General features: G+C 38.6%; 2 protein-coding genes across 6 annotated transcripts in view; one reads left to right on the forward strand and one right to left on the reverse strand.

Annotated features, from left to right (window-relative positions):
- On the forward strand, positions 1-12,040 carry LOC138011447 (uncharacterized). Of its 5 annotated transcripts, none has more exons than XM_068858443.1 (5): positions 1-139; positions 6,591-6,659; positions 7,104-7,141; positions 8,055-8,126; positions 9,430-12,040. In XM_068858443.1, exons 2-5 carry the CDS (start codon positions 6,617-6,619, stop codon positions 10,126-10,128), a joined length of 852 nt encoding a protein of 283 aa, XP_068714544.1. In that variant the 5' UTR covers positions 1-139; positions 6,591-6,616; the 3' UTR covers positions 10,129-12,040. The 5 variants fall into 5 exon arrangements, with proteins under 5 accessions (XP_068714544.1, XP_068714542.1, XP_068714543.1 ...); XM_068858441.1 differs by lacking the exon at positions 1-139 and adding an exon at positions 1,971-2,050 and having other exon boundaries at positions 9,430-10,162; XM_068858442.1 differs by lacking the exon at positions 1-139 and adding an exon at positions 3,131-3,259 and having other exon boundaries at positions 9,430-10,162.
- LOC138011444 (uncharacterized) overlaps positions 11,791-12,695 on the reverse strand; it is a 20,274-nt gene continuing 19,369 nt past the window's right edge. The window contains exon 19 of the mRNA XM_068858436.1: positions 11,791-12,391. Coding sequence (XP_068714537.1) covers positions 12,286-12,391 — 106 coding nt within the window. The 3' untranslated portion in view covers positions 11,791-12,285. The remainder of the gene's footprint in view (positions 12,392-12,695) is intronic.

Consider the following 12,695-nt stretch of genomic DNA (forward strand, 5'->3'; position numbering starts at 1 on the left):
TTCGCTTGTCACATGCTACCTCTCGTCGTTTCCGGGCATATAAAGTGTAATCATCTCGTCTGTAATCCATGGCGACATGTATGAAGTAAAAGAAAATTCAATGGACGTGATCGAGGTGATATTCTACCGCCGGACATAGGTAAATAAGCTATTGGTAATCGTAATTCCTCTTAGTAGCCTTGAAGAGATTTAATCGGTCGTTGTAACCATCATTGCAAAAATCGATCAAATCCATCGTACGTGTTATTTAACTCTTTCCTATTCCGGTATCAGAAAGTCGGTCGGTAGCTACTTTTCTCTTTTGTGCAGTATAAATATGGTAGCCGATGACAAAGACAAAATTCACAACATAGAGTATCTCTCCTATAGAGTACTTCAATTTTCCTTGCTCAGATAATAAATTATTTTGGCTTCTTGTAAGCTATGCTTCAAGGTCATTGTGAAACGTTTCATCAGTGGCTGCCTCAGGCGCTTTATTATTTATTCATCATCCCTTTCACGTTATTTTAGGGTGTTTAGGAAAAATCTTTAGTTAATCATCACGTATTTAAAACTCGAAAATGGTAATGTGGAATTCCTTTACTTATAAAATTATCGTTACAATTCTGAGCTAAAAAGACCTTTATCCAGGCGATTTCGCCATACACTTGAAAACGTCGGGCCGACCTTTTTTAAGATTACCCGACTCCAATTGCAATCTATTTCAATCTTGTCTATTTGTGCCGGTCCATCCATGCTTCAGTCTTTCCTTTTGCTGTATTTTTTATATGTTGTTCAACAAATTTAAGTGGTTATTGCAAGGTTTCATTCTATTTTTTTTGGACATTTTGGGTGTCATGAATTTACGTCATTTTGCGTGATATAGCCTCTTTTAGCGCTGACCTTGTTGAGCCACGTCGTGTTCTTTTGCAACGACCATGAGCGTGGAAGCTCATATAACTATCGGTAATATTAATTGGAGCCTTTTCAGTATTGCCTCGAATCAGGAGCCCATCTGGACCGTGCAACTTCCATACAGCGTCTGTGAAACGGCGTTTTCACAAATAGGTTTATTTTTAGACTAGCCCTTCTCGCGAATTAGGTCAAAAAACAAAGGCAGTTCCGGTTCGGTGACCCTATGACGTCAGCTTAATTAAGTGGTCATCGGGCTCCTGTGGGAGTCTCATTCGCGGGAAATTCAATAAAAATAAATCGGTCTTTGAAAACGCCGTTACACGAACACAGTAGAGTTGTAGGCTCCGGGTCATGGGTTCCTGCTCGAATATGGTTCCAATCCATAGCCATACATGGCGAAATTTGCCACTCTTGACCTCGACCTCCCCCTTGGGTACATGCGTGGGCGAGTCCTTATTCGCATAATCGAATGGGAAATTGAAATCTTTGCGTAGTTCCCGATACTGGAAGATCTTGCAAGCCTGGGCTTTTCAAGGGCCGAACAAAAAATAGGAATGTCCGACAAGAAACAGCCGCGAGAGAAAAAAACATACGAGATAAGCGAATGAATTGTCCGGTACCGAGACCATAGGGTCATGTGCGGTTTTGATCAACAAACATCAAGATATTTTGACTTCTCCTTTTCATACCTGTCGTTTGTCCATCCACTGACTAGCATGGGTGGCACGGGGAGTCCTTTGCAAGGTTCCAGAACACACTGTAGTAGCGAACGGTTGCTACCGGCAACAATCGTAAGTATCGTGGCAATGGATTATGCGGAAGCAAATTGATGATGACATAAACTTAAGAAAAGCACATGAACTTAACGAGAACAATGTTGTACTCTGTCCAGAACACATTCTCTAGATGAATAAAACCACTTACGTCAGCGCCCCAAACACTTAACAGACAGACGTTTAATTAATGCGTCAAGATTGTTTTGACATCACTTGCCAGGCGTCTCAAAGTGAATTAAATAGATACAGTATAGACCAAATAATCCAGGTTCTCGCGTTCTTGTCCCCAGTCCATTGGCAGTAGGAAGACACTGCCAGGGAGTATACGTATTACGATATCTATGTTCTTTGCACATCGATGGAAAATCTTGGTTTGCTAGGTAGGTTGTATATGATACAACGGTGTATTGGTCATATAGACCAATAGGACAGTATCATGGCGAGCTTAAAAGGGCAACGGTTAACGCAATAGATGAATTCCCGATGACCAATCGACTTCTAAAATATGTGTATGCACCTCATTGCCGACAACAAGACTACCTTTTTCAAGACAATTTTTCTGGAATATGCAGAAAAACGTTCGAAATTTAGTATTGGTAAAGACAGATCGACGTGAATGGTTTGGAAGATTTCCTTTCCAGTTATGCTACGTAGGTAGAAAGCATGAAACATTTTATTTCGATCATTATAAAAGTGTTTTTATAAGGGAAATTTGCTATGGCAATAACAGCTAGTCATTCAATAGCCTGCGAGTAGAGGCTTTCTCTTAGCGGGGCGAGCGAGAAAGACAGGCCGAGACTGAGAAGCGAAGAGATAACGTGCATGCAGGCTAGTCATTCAGTTAACGGGGAACGATATTGTAACCGGATGCAATAATTTGGAAAGCCGGCTAGACTCTCTGGCGATAATGAAACTGGCCAATTGTCACCGAAGAGAAGACTGTAATAATTGATACCAGTTTGATGTTTTAAATCAAGCCGTTAGTAACATCCATGGAAGTTCGCATCACGTAGAGTAGTCATGTTTTACAGGTCGCCTCGAATTATTTGCATCTTTGATTATCTTAAAATTCAAAAACATTACTTGGAAGAGCGTTGTTGCTAAGGTACGACTCGTCAAAAGGAACATTTCTGTTATGAAATTCCTGTTGCTTTCAGAAACGGCTTTAAAGCCTCAGGTTTTCAAATCTGCGCGTGGTTAAGATGATTTTTTTTTAAATCATTATTTTTCGTTCATAATGTTGATTCTATCGAGCTCATAAAGAGAGTGTCCGTAAAAACGAAATGGTACTACTGTAAAGAATAAGTTATCGAAATTCTCCTTTCCAGCATTCTCCTTGCGCCACGCTATTGACTTAAAAAGCATGGTAATAAAATAGCCTTTGAAAAGTCGCACTCTCATTGGCTCAAATCATCATACAAAACAGGTTATATTTGTTGAGTTACGACACTCATTAATATTTTAGTCACAAGCGCGCATTAATATTTCTTTTCACTGTCGAATGGAGAAAGCGTTTGAATAACTTGGAAGTCAAATTTGAATCACTGAGAGAAACTTTAATGTTACAATCCGAATGGAAAATATTGCAGGTGAGATCACAGTAAATTTTTTAATACATATCTGGACTGGCTGGGGAATACCACCGGTAAATTTCAAGAGAATGTAAACTCGATACTGACGTTTTTTCAGGAAAGTTGATGGACGATACGCGCTAATTATTTTTGCACATTACATTTTTTTTATAACTTGTGCCAAACGAGAGTTTTAAATTTTAATTTTTCCATTTAGCGCTGAAAACCCGCATTTTCGTCGAAAATAAGGGCTTTAAACGATTTTCTTTATGGTACCACGGGCCACGCGACTGCATGCGACGAATTCGTGCAAATAACAATGCAAAATGCAGTTTACTGCTCCTTTTTCAGCGTCATTTGTGTATTTGTTTGAACGTTAACGTTAGCTCTATGCCCCAGTGATGCTTTCTTCTATCAGCTATTTACTATGTGCTACGGCGTAATGTAAGTCACAAAACCCGCTGGTTTAAAAAGGGGAAGGGCCTGGCTTTTCCTCGATCTCCAGAACATATTCTTATCGGAATTAAGTAGCAGCATTCACAATTGGGTCACTAGTTTGAAACGATGATTCTGGTTTGAGATCGTTTGATTCTTGCTGGCGGTTCAACGCGTTTTCAGCCACGGTTTTTTTATGAAAGACAAACTAAAATGCAAAGTCAATGGCTGGTACCGAGCGAAACTTGTTTTTAAGGTAAATATCTCCAAAAAGGAAAAAAAAAAACGTACTCGTATTATTGATGTGTGAGTATAGAATTACTTCGGCAGTAGCCTTATATAACAAACCGAGAGCCGGAGCTAATAGTGATCGGTTTGATGGGTTGGTTATAATCATATAAATAAAAAGGTCAGAGAACAGAAAAGAATTTCAGTTAAATTAAATAGAACTAATATATAAATTAAATTAAATTAAATTAAAACTCGTCTCTATGGGGATTTTCACGTTACTTGATGAATTCTTGGTAATGTATGTCGGTGACTGAGCAAAACGTTAATAAGGAAACGGAAAGGGCAGGCTCAGCTACTCGTGAAAAAAGCATGAAAATTGCTTTGCTCTAAATTTCATTTCTCTAGTAGTTGTTTAATATCTATAGATAACAAGCAAGAAATTAGCTAAATGGAACAACTGTCTTCGATCTTTGGCAGAATGAAAGTCTGTGCCTGACATCAGCCGTAAACTCGATGCTCAGAAACCTCTCTAATATGACACACAGACGTGGATCCTACGTTGTAAAAAATATTTTGAATAACCGCAGCTAACGGTATTTATCTCAGTTGGAACTCCCAATTTTCATTTATGTAGTCGAACGATACAGCATGTCTGGAACTGTATGATACTAACTGTATGCGACTATGGTCGAATGTGACTTGAGAAAACAGAAAGTATATCGTCACTTTCACTTATTGCGTCTGTATGTCATGATTTACTATATAGTTACGACTATATTAACGATATATCGCTTGTGTATCCGCTTGCAATACCTTTTGCGCTAACAAGATGACCAAAAAACGTGTTACTTCTCTTTGCTTTTAACCCTTATCACCAAAATCACCGTTACTAAGGCCTTTAGCAGTTAAATTGACAAAAGTCTTTACATCTACTTAGCGTGTACAGCATACGTAGTTTCTATTTTTGCCATACCCGGAAACTACAGCGCAATATGACGGTCGTATAATCATTGAAATTACGACTGTGTGACTTTTATCCTATCAAACTTGGCAACTTTGATATTTATCTGTGAAAACTACTATTCACACCTCTTTAAAGTTTCCATTTGACAAACTCGCCTTTCTATCTACTAACTCTGTTTCTATCAGGCAAAATGCTGTAAAATAACTTAAAGTTGTTAAACATTTCTTCTTTGTTCTTGTCTCTGAAATAATGGCTTTGTATTAATTCAACGTGAACAGATTTACAATGGCGCTTCAATATCTACTTAAAATATTATAGGACAGCGAAATTGCGTGCATGAAACCAAATGTGACGTAAAAGGGAAAGCAATATCCACCTCAAACACCAAATCGTGTTGGGTTTGGCAACTGCGAAGCTTTTCAGCAACCAATTTGACATTTATCGTCACTATTTACCGTTTAATTAACAAGGATTAACAATGCATATGGCAGACAGAAAAGGTTAGTTGTTTTGCATCGAACTGAGAGAACTTAATTTTCAAATGTGTCAAGTTGAACGCAATGAAACTGTGGGATGCGGCAGAGTCGTGTGAGTATAAGTTGGTCTACAATACAAGAATGATTTCGCACTTCATGTTGGTACCGGGATATTTCTTGAAATTAACAAGTGTTTTACCTTGCTATCAGAATAAGCAAATTCTTTTTATAGCTTTTCCAGTCATTTTTATGGAAAATAACAGTAGCTGAGACGGAAATTTTGCCCTTTTCAGAGTCCTGAAGGAAATGCGAATGCTATACGTTGTGCTGATGCGATATCAACCGTATTCACCGCAATTTTCTGTCTTGTCACAGAGACGGGTCCCTAAACTCTAATTTGTCAAGCAAAAGGGGCAAAGGAAGGTCGCCATTTAGTTTAACTGGGAACATCTTCTTGGTTTGTGTCTTTTTTCTAAAATATGCAATGGCGGAGTTTCGATCCGGAATATTCAAAGAGGGAAGATCATTCCTAGCAAAAATTGTTCCTTTTGAGATTCCAGATTTCTCTCTTTCGTTTTCAAGTTTAGAATATGCCAGATTCAACCTGCCCCCGTCACTGACAAGAAAACGTAAGGCTTCCTCTTTATTCTTGTCATAGCAAATTGTCTGCCAGCCATGCCATTGGCTGAGTTACAGAGCGGAAATAATACGTGCAAATTATTCCTTTTGATGGATGATGTGTTATGTGGAAAATATTCATGAATCGACGATGCGCTATCATGCGAGTGTCAGAAACTAAAACCTGAGCTTTTAATCGAAAGCATAACAACGTCTGGCATATAGGGTAAATAGACTGATCATCGAAGGCTCAAGGATTATAATGAGAGTGATAATTATTCGTCCTCATTGAACGATCCCGCGTACAGAAGAGAATTGATCAAATTGGTCGAGTTGTTGGGAAATTGTAGTAAGTACCAGTGTTTTTACTGATTAAAAGCAAGAACGAGCGTGTTCAATATAAACATCGACTCTAGACTCGGAAATAGGGTCGCATCTATTTTTGTGGCAAGTTTATTTGCGCGTAATATCGCGATCAATGCATTGGCAAAAGACTTGTGCTATTAAACATGGATGCTTCAATGATTTTTAATTATTCTTTGATATGAACTTTTGCCTGGTTGATTAAAAAATAATCATTCATACTAGAATGACCGCATTTGCTCAAACGTTGCTGTTTCTTTAGGGGAAAATCTCGAAGAAAGAGCGAAAATGCAAAGCTATCGAAGTGTGGAACAGCTGGAGGCCTTAAGTCGTAAGTAATAAGTAATTCATCTGCTTTCAGGAGGGGGTAAAAAGAAATAAAAAGAAGGTTTCTTCGAACGTTTTTTCCAAGTTTTGTGCCTCAAGTATGACAGAAATTTCCGCTCTTCTTGAGTTATGAATTCTTATGAAGGAAAAGAGCAATTGATTATGCAACCTTGCAGTCTAAATAAATAATATCCATACATGGAATTCATTTGTCTTCATTTTATTCCGAAAAACTGTCAAACCAATCTGTGCTTTTTTCAAAACTCTCAAACGACAACACTAAACTTGTTCAAGTATTGAAGTAAAGAAAATGTAAGCTTCTGCAGCTTTCTACTGAAATTTGTTTTTTGGCCTTCGAAATCTGTGGTTATTACTTCTTTGTAATCGAAGTTAAGTGAGCGTTACGAGGCTATTGATATTGCTTATGGCAATTTTCATGTTTTTACAGCTTCCACTGCCAGTCATACATTCAAGGACCACGAAACGGTAAACAAACACATTTATTATTGCTTAAAATAAAAAAAAAATCTTTGTGTAGAATTCTTTAAGTAAAATTCAATAAATTTACGTCTTCTGTGTGAGTTTCAATGAAAAAAAAAAAACAAGTCAATAAAAGTACTCAATACAATTGCTTGCAAGCAAATTGCAATCTAAAACGACAAAAATTCTTTAGATCTTAAGTTCGGGTTGAAAAAACTAAGATCTGTTTGGCTTAATTTTGAGACCTTGAGTTAAACAGTCTAGTCTAGTTACAAGAGAACAAACTTACTATTAGCATAGTCAAGATACCTTTGATTCATTAAAATGTTAATTTCACTGCGTAAATAGATTCAAATCTCGACTGGCTCAGGGTTTTATATCTTACTTATCTCTATTTACTATCTTAGCATGTCAATTTTTTTCGTGTCGGAATAAACTATGACTAAGACTAAATTCAGCAAACTATTAAATCTCATAGCGGTTACCAATCAGTTTCTTTGTTAACCTATGTGGCGTCGATTTTGTCCTTTAGTTTTCCTCTACCGTCCTTATAAATTTATGATAGAAATACGAGTTATTGTAACTTAAAATATGTTTTCCTTCCTTTCCTTTAATTTTATTTTTTTTCTTTCAACTGGGCCGCCTAGATTAGCAATTGCTATTTTGCGGGCCATTCTATTGTAAGATCTTTTTTTGCGTATTTTAGGGAAAATGAATAAACTGTGTGAGCGAGGCCTTGAGTTGCTGTTGAAAATTTTAATCCAAGTTCGCCGATCTACGGTGTCATCATCATCATCATCAGCAGCAGGGATGATGATGCCGTAGATCAGCGAAAGCTTGGATCAAAAAGTTTCAAAAGCATCTCAAGGCCTAATTACTCATTTTAACCTATGTGGCTTTTACTTTACCGTTTTTTCAGCTTATTCAAGAGCTGAAGAAAGAAAATTTCGATTTAAAACTTCGTTTGTATATGGAACAGAAGGAGAGAGAGGTGAGTTGACGGACACGGATCACTTCTGACTTTCCAACTTAACGGACTTCAAAATTCCCTACCAGCGATTTTGATTTTCCATTATTCAACTTCCACCTGCATGGGATCGGTTAGTTAGTAAAATAATGCATTTTTGTTTGGATTATGTGCATGTGTGCATTGCTTGCCGCTTTGCTGTTTAAGACGTTTAGTCGAGTCCTCCGCTCCAAGATATCCTCATCAAGTTCTCGAAAGTTATGTTGTCATTAAGAAAAGAAACGTTTATTTGAAGTGCAGGTTATTGACGAAAGATTGAAAGTGATGCTTGCACTTATCAGCACATCTCCTTCATTATTCCTGTCACGGGAAAACATGAGCTGGACAAACTGACCTGCTTCCAACTAAGTAAAGTGTGTGGCTTCATCGCTCAGTTGGTAGGTCATTACAACGGCATAGAAGAGATCAGGGGTTCGTATCCCGTGAAGAAGAATTTGTCATGTGTCTGTGTGAGACAATTGCTTAAATTACCCTGATAAGTGCAAGCATTACTTTCAATCTTTATATTGACATTATTTGCTTCTCGACATTTTTAAACAGGCTGGGAAAATTTTCTGATTTAGCCCAAGGACTGAACAAATGTTTTAATTACGGATAGTCACTTTCCATACAATAGTTTCAACATATGTTTCTTGCTGTAAATTAAAGTCATTGGTTTAAGTTAAGCTGAATGTCGGTACTCAATTTTTTCTTTGGTTTTGATTTACGGGACCATACTATCGACACTGCCTGCAAGTCAGGTTACGCAGCTTCACATACATTACTATCAATGATGAAATGATATATCAAATGGATCATATATGAACTGCGGATATGAAATCAAGTGAAGCTATGATCCTCGCAGCTATGAACGCAATTTTTGTAATTGCGTAGAGAAGCCTGAAGAATTCAGGTCTTCAACGGGGTTTGAACCCGTGACCTTGCGATACAGGTGCGACGCTCTAACCAACTGAGCTATGAAGCCACTGACGTTGGGGGCTGGTCATTTGTGGGTTCTAATGTTCCCGTGAGGAATGACCACAAATGACCAGCTCCCAACGTCAGTGGCTTCATAGCTCAGTTGGTTAGAGCGTCGCACCGGTATCGCGAGGTCACGGGTTCAAACCCCGTTGAAGTCCTGAAATTTTCAAGCTTCTCTACGCAATTGTAATAACTGGGAGGATCATAGCTTCACTTGAATACATTATCAAGGCGCAAAAAGAGATGCGCAAAATTACACTGGCTACCTTGTGAATTTTTAATAAATAACAATGTTTACATCCCGCAGAGGGTGACAGAGGACTTCAAACAAAAAATCGTCGTTTTGGAAAGCGATCTCACAGAAGCTCTGGATGAACTTAGCGATGCACTCGAAAGAGAAAAAGATTTTGAATCTTGCTTAGAAAGTTCACAGCTCCGTGAAAAAGCATTACTCAATAAACAGAAGAGAATTGAGGAAACATGTCGAGAACAAGAAAATGAAATTCAGTTTCTCACTCTGACAAAAACAAAAGAGAAAGCCTGTGACAGAATCACCACATCAGACGCGGAAACGATGACAGATTTCCCCTTCTACATGGAAAGAGCCGTAGATGTCGGAAATCATGGTGATAACAGAGCCTTTGATGATATTGATTTGAAAGACGGAGATAGTCCGCGATCTTTGCAAACAGATACCTTGGTCAGAGACGATGGCCCGAGACCCGAGGGACCCGATCTTTTGAACACAAACTCAGGGACCCTCCTGAGGAAAAAGAACGAAATAATCAGAGAAGCCAAGAGACGACGGACAGCGAGATCGAAAAAGGGACAAAGAAGGGATATGAGAGAAACATTCAATTATGGTTCGGAATATGCCGAGAAGACCCGAGCGCGCGCCGAGAAGAAATCGGTTTTCAAGAGATTGTGTTGCTGTATTAAAGATCAAAGCGCTGAATATGAGGTTGATGAAAACGTGGATAGAGCAAGGGCACGCCATCATAGGTAGTGATAAAGTACGAACGGTGACACAGGGAAGAACCTGTATTTCCGAACTATAGCGAAGATATGCCGGTAATCAACGAAATGTAGCATACGTAGTTGGCCATGCGATGAACTTCTGCAAAAACCAGACAGCTCTAAACGACCTTCTATTTCAATAGAACGATATACAAGGAAAGTATGCTCCGTTTAGGGTTACGGTCCATTGTAATTCATCTATGTTCAGTTGTGAACACTGTTTTTTTAACCAATCCTGTGCACCGTTTTATCACCTGCGCGAGTTGATCCAAAGTCTGCGCGTGCCTTTTTAGTCAAAACTGTTACTCCTAAATTTTAATTGTAAATACTTAGAAGAATGTTTTGAAACGCTTATGAGTTTCCGCGAAAGATGGAAGAAAACAATCGTAAGACAAATTTTAAAAAAGCAGTCAAGTGAGCAAAAGAAAGCGGCCAATATTAATAGAGTTTTTGTACTCAAATACACCAATGTGATTTTCTGTTCTGGTAGATTTTAAACAAATTATAGTTTTTTTTTGTTTGGCGCGAAGAAGGGGAGAAGAGTTGAAAAAAAACAAAACAAAAACCAAAATGCTCATATGCAGCAAAAGATACAGGGTTCCAGGATGCCACAAATGGTTAAAATCACCCTCGGATCCAAGCCACTCATGCATACATCGTCCGCCAGAAAAGAAACGCCTGGACCGAGTTCGAAAAAGGACAAGTGTCAAAACAAGATCACGTGGATCCAGGATTTTTCTTAGGAGAGGGTGCACCACTAAGGAATGGTGCAGAATATCAGTTGTATTAGAAAGCCGCAGGTCATCTCAGGGGGGGGGGGGGGGGGTGCGCACCCCTTGCACCCTCCCCCTAGATCCGCCCCTGCTTTTCAAAGTTCGGATAACTTTATCCAGTGGATAAGTCACTGTCCGGATTTTTAAATATACTCCATGTTGAACGTTGACTAGGGTTTTCGCACACGCTTTTACTTTACATCCACTTAAAGCCGCTGTTACACGTTGAAACTTTTAGTTGAAACTTGTGTGCAACGGCGCTGCGAAACAAGTTTTTGGAGGCATTGGACCGTGTAACAACTTTAACATGGTCGGTTTCGCGAAACTTTTTTGAACTTCCGTTGCGAGACAACTTTCACGAAAAGTAGAACCACTTTCTACTTCTGCAACGGTCGCAGCAATCGCAGTGGTAATAAAAACCGGAGTTTCACCGTGTAACACCACTTCGTGAAACTGGTCTCACTCGGTCTTGTTACGCCACGCCGCGTAAGCCAATCAGAAACCGGCTAAGGCCATGTAAACATTTCGGTACCCGAACGAGTTTCGACCTTTTTTGTTACACGCGTACGGTGCAACGCCTGTTGAAATTTTTTTGCAGCGCCGTTGCACATACGTTTCAGCTAAAAGTTTCAACGTGTATCAGCGGCTTTAACTGTGCATATTCACCGCATAATGCTATCCCGGAAGCCTTTAAACAACTCGGCCAGAAAGATAACTTCTGATCCAACAAAACACAGGGTTACTTGGTTATATTCTTGAATCGAACAAATAGGCCTCGATTCACACTATAGAAGATTCTCTTCTCCTTCACGCTTCGCAAAAAATATTTTTAGCAAACTTAAAACGAAAAAAAATAACTAAGGAGATGAAGCGAAATAAACAGTAATAAGGTATTTTTTAATAACCAGCATTTTACGGCACCTTGATTCTTTTTTCAAGGCCTTTATACACAATATTTTTTCTAATTCCGTGACACATACATTTATTTAAAACCAATTGTCGGTTTTGGTTTAAATGAAAAAGCTGTACATTTCTCTTGCATTAGTTATTGGTAAATAAAATGGGAAATTTTAGAGGGTTTTATTTTGTACATAGGATACAGTTGACCTGAATAAACTATCAATCACTTCCAGTTTTCCCGGCCAATATATAGCCTCTCCGATTATAAGTCATTTTGGCGTGTGAGTGAGTGCTAATCCGTTTCCATCAAAGAAACACAAAATTAAAGATGTACAATTTCTGAGCTCAGAAACTTTTTCTGGTAAAAAGGTGAGTAAATCAAATCTGGCCACTGAAAAGATTGCTGTTAAAATATTTCGGGAACATGATCATTTTCACAGCACAGCCAGAGGTCTGAAATTGAAGACATTATGTCAGCTGCAAATATCTGTAACTGGGAAAAGATGATTCGCTCTCTCGTCGTCCTTCAGTGGTTCGATGGGTCGACGACATAGCATATTTTTGTCTCTGTAGTAAAGCCTGATGAAAAGGGAAAAGTACAAATAATGTTTAACAATTATTCGCCGAAGACGAGCCTGAGGTGAATAATTGCATAGTTACGTGATTATTTGAAAAATATACATTTTCTTTAAAACAATTTTTTCGTCGGTAAACTACACAAAACGGCTTGAGGCCATTTTGAAAAAAACCGCTTAGGTAATTATCACGTAATAATCACCTCAAGTGCAACTAATCAGCGCAGAGAACTTTCAATAATCACCTATGTAATTACACTAAACTCTGATGTACGCGCCATGAATGCATTTTGTCCCAATTTAGCACA

The sequence above is a fragment of the Montipora foliosa genome, chromosome 7, assembly GCF_036669935.1.
Source record: "Montipora foliosa isolate CH-2021 chromosome 7, ASM3666993v2, whole genome shotgun sequence".
In the NCBI taxonomy this organism is placed as follows: Eukaryota; Metazoa; Cnidaria; class Anthozoa; order Scleractinia; family Acroporidae; genus Montipora; species Montipora foliosa.